The sequence below is a fragment of the Panthera tigris genome, chromosome X, assembly GCF_018350195.1.
Source record: "Panthera tigris isolate Pti1 chromosome X, P.tigris_Pti1_mat1.1, whole genome shotgun sequence".
Lineage (NCBI taxonomy): Eukaryota > Metazoa > Chordata > Mammalia > Carnivora > Felidae > Panthera > Panthera tigris.
In genome coordinates this window covers 12948243-12966700 of record NC_056677.1, presented here as the reverse complement: position 1 = coordinate 12966700, position 18458 = coordinate 12948243, and the positions used below count along the sequence as shown (strand labels likewise).

The 18458-nt window shown below is 41.1% G+C and overlaps 1 protein-coding gene and 1 pseudogene across 6 annotated transcripts in view; one reads left to right on the top strand and one right to left on the bottom strand.

Moving 5' to 3' along the window:
- Nucleotides 1-18458, top strand: part of CTPS2 (CTP synthase 2) — a 105055-nt gene that overhangs the window by 5780 nt on the left and 80817 nt on the right. For 5 of the 6 annotated variants that reach the window (XM_042974433.1, XM_042974434.1, XM_042974431.1 and 2 more), the window contains 3 exons: nucleotides 4594-4798; nucleotides 10419-10589; nucleotides 12123-12223. In XM_042974433.1, the coding sequence (XP_042830367.1) occupies nucleotides 4633-4798; nucleotides 10419-10589; nucleotides 12123-12223 (438 nt within the window). In that variant the 5' untranslated portion in view covers nucleotides 4594-4632. The remainder of the gene's footprint in view (nucleotides 1-4593; nucleotides 4799-10418; nucleotides 10590-12122; nucleotides 12224-18458) is intronic. The other variant, XM_042974436.1, reaches the window with a different exon arrangement.
- On the bottom strand, nucleotides 16224-17420 carry LOC102970076 (annotated as a pseudogene).

Genomic DNA, 18458 nt, shown 5'->3' with positions numbered 1-18458 from the left:
TTAAACAACGACCCTAGCATTTTCCCCAGAATAGCTGCTAAGGGCGCGCTGTGGCTAAGTACGCAGCTGTTACAAAATAGCTTTCTTTTTGCAGCAGTTTTTACGGATTTGATGTGTAATTTACATGCAACGAAATGCACCCATTTTAAGGGTGCAGATCAGGGATTTGACAAATTATACACCCGTGTGATCGCTACCCCAACTTTGACGTACACCATTTACATCACCCCGGAAAGTTCCCTCGTGCCCCTTTCCAGTCAATCCACCCCTCCCCAACCTGCCTGATTTCTATAATAGCTTAGTTTTGCCTGCTTTAGAACTTAATAAAATGGGATCATTCAGGAAGTACTCTTGTTTGTGACTAATACGTTTTAAATGGCTGTCACTGAGAAGGTGTGTCTTGGTGCTTCTGACATTTTTAATTGCTCAAGGCCCGCAGCTGTCCAGTGTGGCAGCCACTGGCCACGTGTGGCTCTTGAGCGTTGGAAATATGGAGAGTCTGAATTGAGATGTGCTCGAAGTACCAAATTTTGAAGACTAGTACAAAAAAAAAAAAAAAAGGGTTGTAAAATACCTCACTAATGAATTCTGATATTGATTATATGTTAAAATGATACTATTTTGGATACATTGGGTTAAGTAAGATATTGTTAAATTAACTTCATCTATTTCTTTTACTTTTTAAATCGGCTACTACTACTAAATTTAAAGTTACACCGGTGGTTCCTGTAATGTTTTTATTGGACAGCAGACAGAGCAGCTCTACACACTCCTGTTTTACAAACTGTTTTACAAACAGTTCCGTTCACTGCATATTAAAAAAAAAAGAGTAAATGAAAACTTTAATCTTCAAATGGGGAAGAACATATAGATTCAGGGAAGTAGCCTAAAGAGCCTGATTTTTCTTACAGTTTTAAAACTTTGCTTCAAACTTACTGCCTTGCTTACAAGTCGAAAGGAGTAGGTGTCTCTTCGATATTAAGTTACATTTTCAAGAACATTGTAAAATATCTGATGTGCTTAAAAAAGGTTATCTTGTGCCTTTGAAAATATAAAAAAGTAGTAATTGCCAACAGCCCAACCACCTAAGTATTAAAATTTAGCTTTTTGAGGTACTTTTGATAAGTTTTCATTAAAAAATATAATTGAGATCATGTATTCGATTTTATATCCTTGTATATAAGGGAATTTTTTATGAAAAATTCTTAGGCTTTTTGACAACCACATAATGAGACTTCACATGAATGCACTCTTGTTTTCAATGGCATTTTTTGATTTTGCTAACTTTCACAAATAGGAAGTCATTTATTTTTATTTTTATTTAAAAATATTTTAATGTTTATTTAGTTTTGAGAGAGACAGAGCGCAAGCGGGGGAGGGGCAGACAGAGAGGGAGACACAGAGTCTGAAGCAGGCTCCAAGCTGTCAGCACAGAGCCCCACACGGGGCTGGAACCCAGGAACCACCAGTTCATGACCTGAGCCCTGAACTACAGAGGGACCCCAGGAAGTCATTTTAATAGTGTCACAGTGCAAGTATAAGTTACAGTTACAGCAGTGCTCATTTTGTACCGGAACCAAATGAGACTTTGTTCAACCCATGCCCAGCAAGCCAATAAAAACTGACACTGAGCTTTTTGCAGTAAAGGAAGATAGGCTATTTATTGGTGTGATGCTACCTAGGAGAACAGGGAGCTAATCCTCTAAAGTTCCTAACTCCCTAATGGTTTGCAAGTGAGGGATTTTAAGGGCAAGATTTGGGGCAGGGATCTCCTGAGAAGGTGGATGCCATGAGATCATGCTAACAGGTGCTCGGGTGCTCCTTCCTCTGACTTTGTGTTTATGTTGGAGATTTCATTAGGTACACCTGGTAATTACCTCTTTACTTGTAAGCGAATGGAGTTGCAATCCTACGGGTTCCTTGGATTGCTGTTCCTAGTCCAGCTGCGGCTCGGGGCGATATGACCTCTAGTATTCATTCTTTCCTCTCAACTGACAAAACGCACGCTGGCTTCAATTTGCCCCTTAATCCCATAGGAAAGGTGAAGTCCAAGAGGGCAGGGGTCTTGCCTTTTTGTTCATCCCCATAGCCCCAGGACCTGGGAGCATGTCAAGCATAATAGACATTTAATAAACACTTGTGAGCTGATTGAATGGTGAGCAGAGTGCTGTGAAAAATGCTAACAGCTAACTTTCATTGAGCACTTGGGCACTCTCTTTGTAAATGCCCACATGCCCGTATACCGCGGGCGCTATTATTATGTCTGTGGACTGCACAGGTAGGGAAATTCAAGGTTTAGAAAAGCTGAAAAAGTTGCCCAGGGTCAGAGTTGTAAATAACAGAGTGAACATTTGAACCCAGGCTGTCTGACTCTAGAGGAGGGGCACTTATCAAAACAGAAGAAATCAACAGAGGAGTGGGTAAGGGAGAGCTGTGAAGAAATTACCCCTATAATGACCACCTGGGCCAGTGGGAGTGGAAAGAGGCGAATATTCAGATGTATTGTGGATCCACAGGAGGACCATTCTGGGTTTGGACTGATTGTGAATCTTTTATGCTAAATTTAGCTGCAGTCAATGGAATGCCAGCTGGCTAGGGAAGGGGAACAATGGCACTGGATGTGATCACCTGTAGTGTGTAGACAAAGGTAGGTCCAGGGACTTAGGGAAGCCATTTGGGATGGGACATATGTGTATAAAAGTATATACTTATATGTATGTGTATATCTATATATCTATATCTGTATACTTTTTTAAAGTTTATTTATTTATTTGGGGCAGGGAAGGAGAAGTGGGGGAGGGAGAGAGAGAATCCCAAGCAGGCTCCACACCATCAGCACAGACTCTGATGCAGGGCTCCAACTCATGAACCGTGAGATCATGACCTGAGCCGAAATCAAGAGTCAGATGCTTAACCGACTGAGCCACCTGGGCTCAGTGTATTTTGTATGGCTTCATGTGTATTTTGGATGGCTTCAGTTTACTTGCCTTGACCATGGTCGACTAGTTTAAATTGAACTCAGAGCTCTGAAGTGAGGTATAACCTTATACACCTTCAAATCATGATAGTTTGTTTTGAAAGTAAATTACAAAATCAGAATGGGCATCAGCTGACCTCTAATCTATAGCTCATTCAATCCTCACAACCACCTATGAGATTTTTTAAAATTTTGGCTTATTTGAATATTGATTTTTTTAAGAAAACAGACTTCGTGTTTTTGAGCAATTTTAGGTTCATAGCAAAACTGAGCGGTAAGCACTGAGTTCTCATATATCCCCTGCCCCCACAGGCACAGCCTTCCCCACTGTCAACATCTGGAACCAGAGTGGTTCATTTGTTACAACTGATGAACCTACATTGATACATTATTATCATCCAAAGTCCATTAGACTACATTGGCGTTTGCTTTTGGTGTTTTACATTCTGTGGGTTTGGACAAATCCATAATGATGTGTATCCACCATTTAGAATATCACACAGAACAGTTTCACTGCCCTAAAGATCCTCTGTGCTCTGCTTATTCATCCTTCCCTCCCCCTAAACTCTGGCAACCACTGATATTTTTATTGTCTCCATAGTTTTGCCCTTTCCAGAATGTCAAATAGTTGGAATCATACAGGATGCATGTAACGTTTTCAGATTGGCTTCTTTCGCTTGGTAATATGCATGGCAGTTTCCCCCATGTATTTTCATGGCATGATAGTTCATTCCTTTTTAGTGCTGAATAATGCTCCAAGGAACTGCTATTTTTTTTTAAGTTTATTTATTTATTTGTGGGGGTGGGGGGAGTGGAGAGAGAGGGAGAGAGCATCCCAAGCAGCCTCCATGCTGTCAGTGCAGAGCCTGATGTGGGGCTCGATCTCACGAAAACGTGAGATCATGACTTGAGCTGAAGCCAAGAATTGGATGCTTAACTGACTGAGCCACTCGGGCGCCCTGGGACTGGTATCTTTTATCCTATTTCACAGATAAAGAAACAGGCACAGAGGGGATTAGTAACTTGCCCAGATACAATCAGTACAGATCAGTTTGATTATAGGTCCTTGTCTCTTCTGGGGCAGGTGGGTGGCTCAGTTGGTTAATTGTCCGACTTTGGCTCAGGTCATGATCTCGTGGTTCATGAGCTTGAGCCCTGCGTCAGGCTGTGTGCTGACAGCTCAAGGCCTGGAACCTGCTTTGGATTCTGTGTCTCCCTCTCTTTGCTTTCCCCTTCCCCTCCCACTCCGTGTCTCTCTCTCTCTCTCTCTCTCTCTCTCTGAAAAATAAATAAACATTAAGCAAAAATTTTACCATGCCTCTGAATTCCATGAAAATTTGGTTTCTCGTGATGAAAAGCAAGAGTTTTTCACGTGACAGAGTTGGGGTAAATGGAAAATCGGGGCAATGGAGCCAGCCACTTTGCTTGCAGAAAGTTTCCACAGCTTCCTGCATATCGACGAAAATGGAAAACCTAGAAAATAAGATTTTGTTTCAAAAATTTACTTTATATGGAAAAATGCTGTCTGCTTTTGAAATTCTGGTTTAACCCCCTCCTGCTTCACTGGTTTGAGAATATGTTTCTCTTCCCTGACCCTTAATTTTATTATCTTTCAGATTATATCTGGGTGCTGGCACCTAGCCACTCCTCTCCCAATGAAGTACATTCTGGTCACTGGAGGGGTCATCTCAGGCATTGGTAAAGGGATCATCGCGAGCAGCATTGGAACGATTCTCAAATCATGTGGACTCCGAGTCACTGCCATCAAAATTGACCCTTATATTAACATCGATGCAGGCACTTTTTCACCTTATGAGCACGGTATGAGAGAATAATTTCCCCGTCTTATAAAGCATGGGGTTAAATTGCAGTTCTTTCTTGTATTTTGGGTAATTTCTTTAGGATAGAGTTCCAGAAGTAGAGTTGCTGGATCATACATTATGAACATGTGTATGAGGATACCATTTTGATTGTACCTTTTGCAGTACAAATTATGTTTTTTATTTTACAATAAAGGTAATATACTTCTCTTAACATTTCATTGTTAAGAGAAGTCAGACAATATAGATCATATTGACAGTTATAGTCACAATATAGACTGTCATGAAGAAAATAAAAATCATCCATTTCCCACCACTTGGGGCAACTATTAGTAATGTTGACATTTGAGTATATATGCCAATTACTTTTTAAAAGATATTAGCACTTACATACTTTATTTTTTTTTTTTACTATTTATTTATTTTTGGGAGATAGCGCACACGAGCAGGGGAGGGGCAGAGAGGGCGACAGGGGATCCAAAGCCGGCTCTGTGCTGACAGCAGAGAGCCCTATGTGGGGCTCAAACTCGCAAACTGGGAGATCATGACCTGGGCCAAAGTCGGCTGCTTAACCGACTGAGCCACCCAGGAGCCTCTAGATACTTTCTTTTTAAACTTTTTACATGCAAGCAGGAAAGTGCATAGATCGTAAGTGTACCACTTGATAAGATGAACATACTGTGTAGCTGGCCCCCAGATCAAGAAACAGAAACCCCTCTTTGCTCCTTCCATCTTTCCCCACCAGAAACCACCAAGGTGACTGCTATCCTGTCTTCTAACACCATAGATTACTTTTGCTTATTCTTTTTAGCTTTATTCTTTTTTTACTTTTTCATCTTATTTTTATTATGTATTACATAATACACTGTGTGCTGCATAACCTACTAGTAGGGATAGATGAGCATTAACAGAGTTATTTTTCAACAATTAGGAAAATGCTTCCTTAATGTTCTCTAAACTTTTTGACACATCGTAAAGATTAACTCCAGACATTACTTTTGCTTTTTTTTTGAACTTTAAATGAATTGGATCTTATAGTCACACTAGTTTTTAATCTAATTTTTACAACAATGTAATGTGGACATTTATATATATTTTATACTCTTAAAGGCTGCACACAATCTGTACAATAATAGGAAATAATTTCCAGTGTATCGATATTATAAATAACACTGTGATGGAAATCTTGAAGTCTTATTTTTTTAAACATAAATGCCTGTGTGCAGAATTTTTGATGTCACATATGCTTTTCAGGCTTTTGGCGTATGATATATATTACCAAAGGTTTTTAGGCTCATGATCCCTTATCTATAACTCTAAAATCAAAAAAGTTCTGAAAACTTAGAATTCTTCATAAGTTTGTGGTTATTTATAGTCTTTTTTCAAAAGTTTTGAAAATTGAAAAATCTTCATAAAGGTGTGGCTATTTCTAGTCTTTATTCTACTTGGAATATGTTTTGATTCTTTTTTTAAAAAAATAAGGTTTATTTATTTATTTTGAGAGAGAGAGAGAGAGAGAGAGAGAGAGAGAGAGAGAGAGAGAGAGAATGAATCACAAGCAGGTTCCACGCTGTTAGCACAAAGCCTGATGCAGGGCTCGAACTCATGAACTGTAAGATCATGACCTGACCTGAAATCAAGGGTCAGATGCTTAACTGGCTGAGCCATCCAGGTGCCCCTGGAATGTGTTTGATTCTTTATTTCACTTGGAATGTGTTTGCATTTGAAGTGTTTTCTAATATATGGAGAGTTTTCTATAGTACCTTTCCATAATCTGAAAAACTTCAAATTTCAACTTCCATCTTGTTTCCAAGAATTTTCTGATAAAGGCTGTGTATCTGCACCAATTTATATATACATCAACTGCATAAGAAGACCTGTATTTTTATATCCCTGCTGAATATTATTCTTTTTAAACTTTACTAACCAGAGAGAAAACCAAAACACAAAACAAAACAAAAAGTACCTCATTGTTCTAATTTGGATTTCTTTGATTTTCATTTTGTCTGTGGAATGACTTATTGAAGTCAATGGTAGATTATATTTTTGTTTGAAACCATTACACAACTTCCTTCTGTGGAGTAAATTTCCTTGTCCCATTGACTTTGGACTTTGGTCATGTACAGTGGTTCAATCGTCCAGGTCTGTTTGGAATTTTCGTGGTTTTGAAACTGAAAGTCCAAACCCTGGGAACCCTATTAGTCCTGGGTAAACCCGAGAGATTGGTCACCTTATTTGGCCACGTGATTAGTTTTTCCCTAGGAGACATTAGTGAATGTGACATCTGCCTTGTTGAAGCAGAAATTTTCGGTACCGTGGCATGATCTGGCTCTGTCTCTTTGGTGCTTCTGCTCTCCTCCCTGAGAACTGCCTGCCCCGTGTAGGTCTGGGTCCTGGAATGAGATGGAGTAGACACACAACTGCCCCACAGCCCCCATGTAACTCAAGGGAGAAATCAATAAGCATTTTGTAAGTCACTAAAATTTTAGGGTTGTTTGGTGTGCAGCAAAATTGGCTAATGCCATGTGCTATGCCAATTTTCCTTTGGATTTTTTAAAATGATTTTCAAGAATACTTTATGTAAAGTGTATTAACATATATATATGTATATATATATATATATATGGTTTTACTCTATTTGAAATTTGCTTTAACATTACCTCTGTTTGTCACTGATGAATTTCAACTTGCCATTTATGTGATTAAATATATCAACTGTTTCCTTTATGGTTTCTGCCTTTGATGTCACTTTAGGCTTCTCTGCCACAGGAATATTTAAATACTCATCTATATTTTCTTATGGATCTATATTTATAGTTTCATTTCCTTTTGCTTTAACATTGATAACACATCTGGAATGTATGAAGATGTAACATAATTTTTTTTCTTTTTTCTTTTTCTTTTTTTTTTTTTTTTTTTTGTTTTGATTAGCCAACTATTCCTAATGGCATTTCTCAAAGATTTCATCCTTTTTGTGCTGCCTGGAAATGCCACCTTTTATTATATACTACATTTTTGTCTCTACTTAGGTCTATCTTTGTCCTCTGTTCTGTTCCGGATTTCTGTGTTTATTCCTGCCTATCATCTTAATAGCTGCAGCTTTTTATTATCAAGTAGGTCAGAGCTCTCCATATTCCTTTCTTCTTCCTTTGTTTTTTTTTTCTGAACTCCAAAATGTTTGTTGTGTACAGAATTAACTTAGGAACCATTGTGTTCAACTTTACAAGAAGTTGCGTCGGAGTTTTTGACAAAAAGTTCTTTAAATTTATGCATTAATTTGGGGAAGAATTGAACACCGAAAATATTGACTGACCCATTCAGGAGCTTTAGAAGCAGCTTTCCTTATTTTTATGCCTTCTTTATTTGTCTCTGAAGTAAGGTTTTTAAGTTTCCTAAATATAGACCCTGTGTTTCTTTGAAGTTTATTTCTGAGTGGTTTATTTACTTTGATTTTGTGATGCTGCTCTTAGGTTTATTATTATTATTATTTTCAGGTCCTATATTAAATTCTTTTATGTAGTAGGGATCTTTTGGATATTTTGATTCTGTACATTTGTGGATGCTATCTTATTCCATCTTTATATATATTGGAATATAGGTATGCATATGTATTTCGATCTTCCTTTACTCGCTGTTATTCATTACAAGGGCTTTTTATTATTTTTTGTGTGCTTTGTTTTGGTGATCACCTGTTTTTCTTTTTTTTTTTTTTTAATTTTTTTTTTAACATTTATTTATTTTTGAGACAGGGAGAGACAGCATGAACGGGGGAGGGTCAGAGAGAGAGGGAGACACAGAATCTGAAACAGGTTCCAGGCTCTGAGGGTCAGCACAGAGCCCGAAGCGGGGCTCAAACTCACGGACTGCAAGATCATAACCTGAGCCGAAGTCGGCCGCTTAACCGACTGAGCCAGCCAGGTGCCCCAATCACCCGGTTTTCTAGCAAATTAACTTTAGGGTCACCCTCAAGTTGAAAAAATATGTTGGAATTTTTATTATAACTACACTAAATCTAAGAACCTGTTTTGTTTATTTATTTTTAAATTATTATTTTTTAATGTTTATTTATTTTTGAGAGAGACACAGACAGAGCACAAGCTGGGGAGAGGCAGAAAGAGAGGGAGACACAGAATCCAAAGCAGGCTCCAGGCTCTGAGCTGTCAGCACAGAGCCAGACTCAGGGCTTGAACTCACCAACTGTGAGATCATGACCTGAGCCGGAGTTGGATGCTCAACCAACTGAGCCACCCAGGCTCCCCAGAACCTGTTTTAAAGACTTGTCATTCACATTTTCTCTTTCTCTCCTAGGAATATAGTGTGTATGTACTTTTAAATTTTTAGGAATTTAAAATTTCAGGACTTTACGGTTAAGCGTCCGACTTCAGCCGGGTCACGATCTCGCGGTCCGTGAGTTCGAGCCCCGCGTCAGGCTCTGGGCTGATGGCTCGGAGCCTGGAGCCTGTTTCCGATTCTGTGTCTCCCTCTCTCTCTGCCCCTCCCCCGTTCATGCTCTGTCTCTCTCTGTCCCAAAAATAAATAAAAAATGTTGAAAAAATAAAATAAAATTTCAGGACTTTAAAAATTCAACTGGGTTTGGCCTGAATCAACTAAAGAGATTTCAGAGATCTTCCCTTATGTGTCAGAAGTTAAGATGCTCAAAGTAAAAAGACTCCTATAGATTGGTGATTCCTCATTAACATGAGACAGTGGAATTTGGAGTGGAAATGAAATCTGGGGAATGTGAAAATAGTGCTATTTCATTAGTTTGGTCTTTTGTTCTTTAAGTTAGAGATCTTCCTGACCTCACGTAGGTACTTTCTAAGGTAGACATGAATGAAGGTATAAAAGGTTTCTGAGGAGTGCCTGGGTGGCTCAGTCGGTTAAGCATCCGACTCTTGACTTCGGCTCAGGTCATGAGCTCACAGTTCGTGAGTTCGAGCCCCGCATACGGCTCTGCAGTGCAGAGCCTGCTTGGGATTCTTTTTCTCTCTCTGCTATTCCTCTACTTGTGCACTATCTCTCTCTCAAATTAAATAAACTTAAAAAAAAAAAGGTTTCTGTTTCTGTTTATAAGCTAACCAACCTTCTTTTTTTGGTGTGAACATCTTGAAATCGGAGTAAATGATACAATTTCCTTGATCAGGGAGAGGTTCAATTCTTACAAGGTGGTTTTTGAACACTGGACTCCCAATCAGTGCCCTCAAGCAACAACGGAGACCTGGAGACATGCGCAATAGTTAGCACAATCATCCTTGTGTGATTAAGTCTTTATCTCTGTCCTTTTTCAGGTGCCGTTGTGCAGGTGGCTGGTTGCACACACTGGCTTTTTTGCCTGACTTTAACTAAGTTGCCCTGTTGGCCTGCTGGGGCCCCGCTTTCCATGTATTGTCTGTTTAATTGTGGCTTAAGATTCCTGAGATGGGAATTAAAACGTTCTTGTGCCAATTCCAGAATCCAGGACACTCATGCTTTGAAGTAAATTGCTATTTACCTAATGTGGGGCTCGAACTCACCACCCTGAGATCAAGAGTCGCACGTTCCACCAACTGAGCCAGCCCGCCGCCCCAAAAGCAAATTTGTAATATTTACATTGCCCCCTTTTTTTTTTTTTTTTATCTTAGGTGAGGTATTTGTCTTAAATGATGGTGGAGAAGTTGATTTAGACCTTGGAAATTATGAACGGTTCTTGGATATTAACCTTTATAGAGACAACAACATCACCACTGGGAAGATATATCAGCATGTGATCAATAAAGAGAGGCGTGGTGATTACCTGGGGAAAACAGTACAAGGTATTCTTTTCCATAAAGGTTAGCGAGACCTGTGTGCTGAGCACCTGCTCAAAATAGATGTGAAGATGAGAAGGTCCCTGAACTCTACAAGTACCAATCCTTTTCATATCTCTGCTTTCTTTTCCTCTTTGTTTTATTCAGAGGTGTCTACTTCACCCTCCATGTTCTTGATTGTATTTTCATCAGTCTTTTTGTTTATTACTAATGTCATTGTTTTTCCTAGTCCATATATCTGTCTTTAGCTTTTATGTATAAAATCCATGGAGAACCATATTCATCACTTTTACCTGATTGAGATGCAGATTTTTTTGGTTTGTTTTTATTTTGTCTGTCTCCTTTGTTCTTGTATCTTTGCATGGATCATACTTACTCCACTTTGAAGGACAGCGTTGGGGATGTACTGGGGGATTGAACTGGATTTCAATGGCTGGTTGGAGTGGCTGGTAGTATGGTCTGACCCTTTTTTCACCAAGCCTTTTCCTGAGTGGTAGGATTCTCTTTTGTCTTAAGAGAGACACCCTGTCCTCCCTTCTCTCCCTCCCATCCCCACCAACTCTAGTACTCATACGTTCCCACATGGTAAAGGTGATAGTTCCCCATCTCCTTTAAATCACTTACACGTTGGAACCAGCTGAGAAGTAGACATGGGGGTTGGATGGATGGACATCAAAAGATCAGCCGTGTTATTACTGAAACTGGATGGTGTGGCTTAGGTGTCAGCTACGCTTGTGGTTTCTAAGTTTTCCCCCTGAGTGTAGATCTTGGGAGGACCCATGGGAGGGAGCGTTGCTGCATGTATGTGGGTTGTTCCAGATGTACCGGTTGGTGACGACTTCCTGCCACCTCGAGGGAGCAGCAGGTGTGAGGTAGAGCAGGCAGCAGATCCTTCCTTGCCTCAGCTTCCCAGAGGGCGACGTTCCTGCTTCGTGTAGCCCATTAAGTTAGTTGGCTGTACCCGAGAGGATGTCGCCTTTCTGTCTCTTCAGCAGAGATCACTAGCTGCAGTCCTGCTCACCACCTAAGGGACCTCTGGGCCTCAAATCCTTGCTGGGCCGTCACCTTTTGTCCTCTTCACCTGACGTGAGCAGCCACAGGCCCCTGGTCAACATGAAGGTCTCATCTACACCCTGAGCAGACCCGTCCCCACTGGCTGGTGGGCTGTTGGGCCGGACCACTCTGTGTCTTTCTTCCCCGTGGGGTCCAGCATACAGTACCCTTGACAGCCCTCCCTGCAGGTTTTAGTTGACATTATGGATGTTTCTAGTTGAATCAAACACAGCATTTCTCTTTTCTGTTTCTTGTTCTCCGTGGTCGGTCAGTTTCAATAGAAATGACATACATTTAAGTGATTAAATCTATATTGTGCCTATAATATTCATTTCAGTGAGATGGATAATAACATGAGAAATGTAATTTGTCTCATTTGCCAAGTGGCTTTCAGGTTATTTGGGAGGTCTAAAGACACAAATACGTTCCTTTCTCCTTGATAACCATGAAATAAGCTTTTGTGCTAATTATTCCTTCTTTCTACAGTTGTCCCTCACATTACTGATGCTGTCCAGGAGTGGGTTATGAATCAAGCTATGGTGCCTGTGGATGGTCATAAGGAAGAGCCCCAAATATGCGTTATTGAGGCAAGCATAGAAATTTTTGTTTTGTAAACTTATATCCTGCTGGGTTTTTAAGCATCTAGCCTTCATTCATTCAGCACATATGTATAGACGGCCTCCCATGTGCTAGACACTGTGCTAGGAGGTGGGATTACAGCAGGGAATGACATGGATGGTCCCTGCCCTGGTGGTCCCAGATCAGTGGGCAAGATGAGCACTGAACATGGTGAGTACTCTTGGGATCGGTGCGCAGCCACCTGCATGTGGAGAGAAATTAGTTGCATGATGCATTCTGGTGAGTGCTCTTTGAGTACCGTCGACTCTTGAACAACTTGGGGATTAAGGTCGCTGACTTCTCCCCTCACCCCCAGTTGAAAATATCCCTGTATATCCATGTGTAACTTTGACTTCCCCCAAACTTAACCACTAACAGTGTACTGTTGACCAGAAGCCTTACCAATAACATACACAGTCAATTAACGCATACTTCGTATATGTATTATGTACTATGTTCTTATAATAAAGTAAGCTAGAGAGAAGAAAATGTTATTAAGAAAATCACAAGGAAGAGAAAATGTGTTTACAGTACTCTGCTGTATTTATTTTAAAAAGCCATGTATCAGTGAACCCACACCATCCAAACCCATGTTGTTCAAAGGTCATCTGTATTTACAAAGTGCTCTGGAAGTAGAGAGAGACGGAGTTAGGGAAATCTGATGGTGGTGGCGATCTGGAAGTGAGAAGTGAGTATTAGCTGCTTAAAGAAAGAATACAGTATTTGAAACCTATTATTTGTTTACTGTTTCCCTTCCTCTCCCATCCAAGTACTAACCAGGCCCGACCCTGCTTAGCTTCCGAGATCAGACGAGATCGGGCGCGTTCAGAGTGGTATGGCCGTAGACTCCCTTCCTCTCAATGAATGGGAACGTGCATATACTCCTTCTCTAAACGTCAGTTGACCCAATTGCTAGGCAGGACAGCAGAATAATGAACCATTTAGTTCCTATGGACCGCCTGCACAAATTCAGATTTCTGTTGTGACTTCCGAGTAGTATATAGCTCAGTGGTTAAGAATCTGGACCCAGGTGGCTTGGGTTCATAGCCAAGCAGCGCCACTTACCAGCTGGATGACCTTGGACAAGTGTGCTTCTGTGTGCCTCAGTTTACTCATCTGCTAAATAGGGATAATGTTTTGAGGCTTAAATAAGACACTTAGTAGTTAGAATGGTGTCAGATCTATAGTACGTACTCAAAAATTACTGGCCACTATTAAGATGCCTGTGTGACTTTTGGCAAATTATTTCTCAAAGCTTCAATGTACTCATCTATAACATGATAATTATGTAATATTGTAATACAAACCAGATGATATTAACAGGGTTGTTGGGAGGATTAAGTGCAATTATATAAAACACTTGGCATGTCAGGTGTTCACATTTTGTTAACAGAGCTGATAAACTTAACATAAATGTGCCGTGCTATCATTTATTAACCATAGATCATACTACCGTAGTAGCATACGATTAAGTATGTTAAACTTCATATAAATGTATAAGTGTGCTATGCAAAAGTTTCTCTCCCTTGCTATTTCTTCCTTCACAATTGATGAGGAAAAGAGAGGGTGCTTTCTTTAGAATTTTTTTAAAATTGGAGTATCAGACACAGACACAGGAAAGTGCAGATATCATAGGAATATAGCTTGATGAAGTTGTATAAACTGAACATACCTGCATAACTAGGCTGGCTTCTCTTAAAACGTATTTCTTTTTTTTTTTTAATTTTTTTAAATTTACATTTATTTATTTTTGAAAGACAGAATGAGACAGAGCATGAGCAGAGGAGGGACAGGGACAGGAGACACAGAATCTGAAGCAGGCTCCGAGCTGTCAGCACAGAGCCTGATGTGGGGCTCGAACCCACAAACTATGAGATCGTGACTTGAGCCGAAGTCAGACACGTAACTGACTGAGCCATCCAGGTGCCCCAAAACATATTTCATATCTAATACAGTGAATAGTTTGCAAACAGATTGAGGCAATGATAAAGGCAGAGTGTAAGACAAGGGAAAGGCAGATAAAAGCTCCAGGAAGAATAGCATCTGATATGAGAACTGGGACATAGCGTGACTCTTCAGTGAAGGAGACTTACGCAGTCAGTCTGTTATATGAATTTTCAGGTTTTAGAATCGATCCCCATGATGCATCAGAGAAGGCTTCAAAGCAGGGATGTAAATGTCATCAGCTTTGAAAAGAGGATTTGTGAGGTGGAGACGTGGCGGGTGCTGGAGAGGGAGGGAGGGAGAGAGGGAGATAAGAACCTCATTTTCCATTGTGAGGCAGCTGCAGATAACTGGTAGTGGTTGGCAAAAAAAAAAAAAAAAAAAAAAAATAGACGCAAAAGTGTCTCAGGTTAGGAAAGTAGCCAATAGAAGTAACGATTGAGATTGCCGCCTGGGGATGGGGCGGCAGAGAGCTTCGGCCTCATCCGTCACAGGAGGAAGTCGATTTGTGTTTTTATAGAAGGTGTCTGAAATGGGCAAGTTAAGAAAGAGTCAAGCGAGATGGTGTTTAGAGATGTGGAAGAAACCAGCAGAAGAAATCGTGAACGAAGGAGTTAAAGCGCTTGCCTTGGAGAATCTGGATTTGGGAGAGGAAGAGGTGGGGCACAGGACTCCCGCTTTTTATTGTATGCTCTTTCGAACAATTTGATTTTGTTGGGGCACAAGAATTCCTGTTCCCTTCGAGGTCCTTGTGGCTGAACTAAGAATCAAATTGGCATGAGACAGAAGAAAACCAAATTTAATAGCGTACACGTGGGCAATCCGCATAGACATGGCAATTCCAAGAGGAGTCCGACACAATGAAGTATATATGTCATCCTGAACTGAGGAGAAGGGGGTAGGTGTCTGGGTCTGCAAAGGGAAGGAATGTAACCTTCAAGAAGATGGAAAAGAGAAAATGCTGGGTTAACAAATGTTTACATTTGTTACACTCAGAAACAGCGAGACACAGAGAGGAATTTGATCAGACTTTGCTGAGTTCCTCCCTGTCTACCATAGTTCGTATCAGGATATAGTTATCTATGGTGATAGCTCTCTTCCTGGAGCAGGTCCTCTATCACAGTTCTACATAGGGTTGGTAAGGTAGGGTTGTAGGGTAGGTAAAGAGCTTTTTCTGAATCTACTGGGTCTTGATTGCTTTTAACTTAAAATAATCTTTATGTCAGACTGGCCCATCTTGGGGTGGCCTGCCTTTGGCCCCTACAATTTTTTTTAAGTAATCTCTTTGACCAACATGGGGCTTGAAGTCACAACCCCTAGATCAAGAGTTGCATGCTCTACTGACTGAGCCAGCCATGCACCCCAGACCCCTACAATTTTTAACCACGTGCATGACTTTTGACTTTTAAAAAACTACTTATTAATGTCAGCTTGAAGATGCCATTTAGCAATTTCAGTATCTTAAAGTTCAGCCCAAGGATGATTTCATTCAAGCCTGGAAGAAGGTAGGACAAGTCCTCACACCTCTGGTTTGTGCAGGTTACCTCGTTGTCTCCAATATGGTGGCTGCTCGCCCCATGAGGCTGTTCAGCACGTGAAATGTGGCCCATCCTAATTGAGATGTGCTGTGAGTTTTAAATACACACTGAGCTTCAAAGACAGCATAAAAAGAAGAATGTAAAATACCTAATAACTTGGGGGTGCCTGGATGAGTCAGTTGGTTGAGTGTTTGCCTCTTGATTTTGGCTTGGGTCATGATCCTGGGGTTGTGGGATCGAACCCTACCTCGGGCTCCATGCTGAGCATGGAGCCTGCGTAAGATTCTCTCTCTCTCAGGGTGCCTGGGTGGCTCAGTCAGCTAAGCGTCTGATTTCAGCTCAGGTCATGACCTCATGGCTTGTGGATTCAAGCCCTGCATCAGGCTCACTGCTGTCAGCCCAAGAGCCCGCTTCGGATCCTCTGTCCCCCTCTCTCTCTCTGCCCCTCCACTGCTCATGCTCTCTGTCTCTCAAAAATAAATAAACATTAAAAACAAAAGAAAAAGAAAAATGTTGACCACGAGTCAGTGATCAGGATCAATACTTTCCCCCTCCATCACTTATACTGGACATGCTACACATCCCTCCCATTTTGTTCACTCTCAGAGATGCACAGCTTCCACTTTGGTAGTAGCTGCTGTTCGCTGCTGCTTGGCTGCCTATGCAATGCTTGATTGGAAATCGCTGGAATTTTCCAGTAAAACTTGGTCATATCCAGTCATGTTGCTCTGGCCACCATGGCCACCTCCACAACCACCACTTAGCCACTGACTGGCCAGGCCACCGTAACTGGACTGGTTTGACAAGCCCATGCCTCCCATCGTTTGGCTACCATAAGCCCCCACCGCTTGCTCCCGCTGTAGAATTCAAGAAGAGTTCTACATATCTGTGTTGCGTATTTGCTTTGTCTTTTGACGTAGCTGCCACAACATCTTCACGAGTTGCAAACTCGACACCTGCTTCACCAGCGACTTTGCCATCAGAACCAGCTTCAGTACGTACTCTCACAGGGTTGAGTGGTGAAAAACAATCATAAATGTCGTTCTCAGTAGCTGTGTAAGATAATCCCCGCGTGTGTACACAATGTCCCGTTGTGCTCTGGAAAGTAGAGCCACCCCTCCATTATCTCTGATCAGACATTCCTGAAAAACAATAATTGAGGTCTCTTCCAAATCCGTCTGACCCAAATCCATAGCCATCATTATAGCCATTATTTAAAAAAATTTTTTTTATGTTTATTTACTTTTGAGAGTGAGAGAGAGAGAGCACAAGCAGGAGAGGGACAGAGAGAGAGGGAGACACAGAATCCGAAGCAGGCTCCAAGCTCTGACCTGTCAGCACAGAACCCGACGTGGGCCTCAAATCCACGGACCGTGAGACCATGACCTGAGCCGAAGTCGGACACTTAACCGACTTGAGCCACCCAGCTGCCCCCATCATTATGGCCATTATAATCATCATAGCCTCCGCAGCGTCCACCGTAAGCCCCTCACCTCATCTGTTTACAGCCAGCTCCCCTGCCAATGCCATGATAGCCTCTGCCAGCTCCAGGTCTGTGGTAGGGATCTGGCTGCTGCATGGCCACAAGCCTTTGTGGTGGGTCATAGTGAGTTCTAACTTCAGCTCGACTGCTCTTTAAGATTTTGATACACCTGTGCCCCATTCTTTCCTTATGTTTCTTTAGAGCCTTTTCAGCTATGAAATAACATTTTGGATATATTGGGCTACATAAAATATAATGTTAAAATTAATTTCTCCTGCTTACTTTTGTTTGCTCTTTTGAATGTGGCAGCTAAAAACGTTAAAACATTGGGCGCCTGGGTGGCTCAGTTGGTTAAGCTTCTGACTTCGGCTCAGGTCATGATTCATGGTTTGTGAGCTCGAGCCCTGCTTCGGGTGAACTCGAGCCCCACTTTAGGTAAAAACGTGAGCCCCTCCTCTTCGGGTGAGCCCTGCTTCTCTTTCTCTCTCTCTCTAGCTCTTTCTGCCTCATCCCTTGCTTGCACCCTCTCTCTCTCAAAAAATAAAAATAAAAAAACCAAATTTTAAATATTTTAATTTTTATTGGAGAGTGCTGGTCTAGCAGTTTCACTAGATTCTGCTGTTCTAGCAACAGGAAAGGCAAAAAATAGCCTTTTTTTTTTTTAAGACTATTAACCTTAATCACAGGAAAATTTCCAAATGGTCATGTGTATGCATGTTTTTGCCTCTGCTCTTTTTAAAAAAATAAATTATCATCACAGAAAAGGAGAAGGGGTAAATCTATTTTTTTAATGTAATTGAACTGCCTTTGAACATCATTAACATATAAGCCCAATTTGACCTTGAGAAGAGCCTTCTTAACCCTTCTTTTTCATTTTGTCTGTTTTTTAGCTATTGCTTAAAAACAATTTTTTTTTAATTTTTTAATGTTTATTTATTTTTGAGAGAGAGAGTCGGAGTGCAAGTGGGGAGGGTCAGAGAGAGGGAGACACAGAATCTGAAGCAGGCTTCAGGCTCTTGTCAGCTAGGAGCCTGACGTGGGGCTTGAACTCACGAACCACGAGCTCATGACCCGAACCGAAGTCAGACGCCCAACAGACTGAGCCACTTGGGCGCCCCTAAAAAAATTTTTTTTAATGTTTATTTATTATTTTTGAGAGAGAGAGACAGAGTGCGAGTGGGGAAGGGGCAGAAAGAGAGGGAGACACAGAATCCAAAGCAGGCTCCAGGCTCTGAGCTG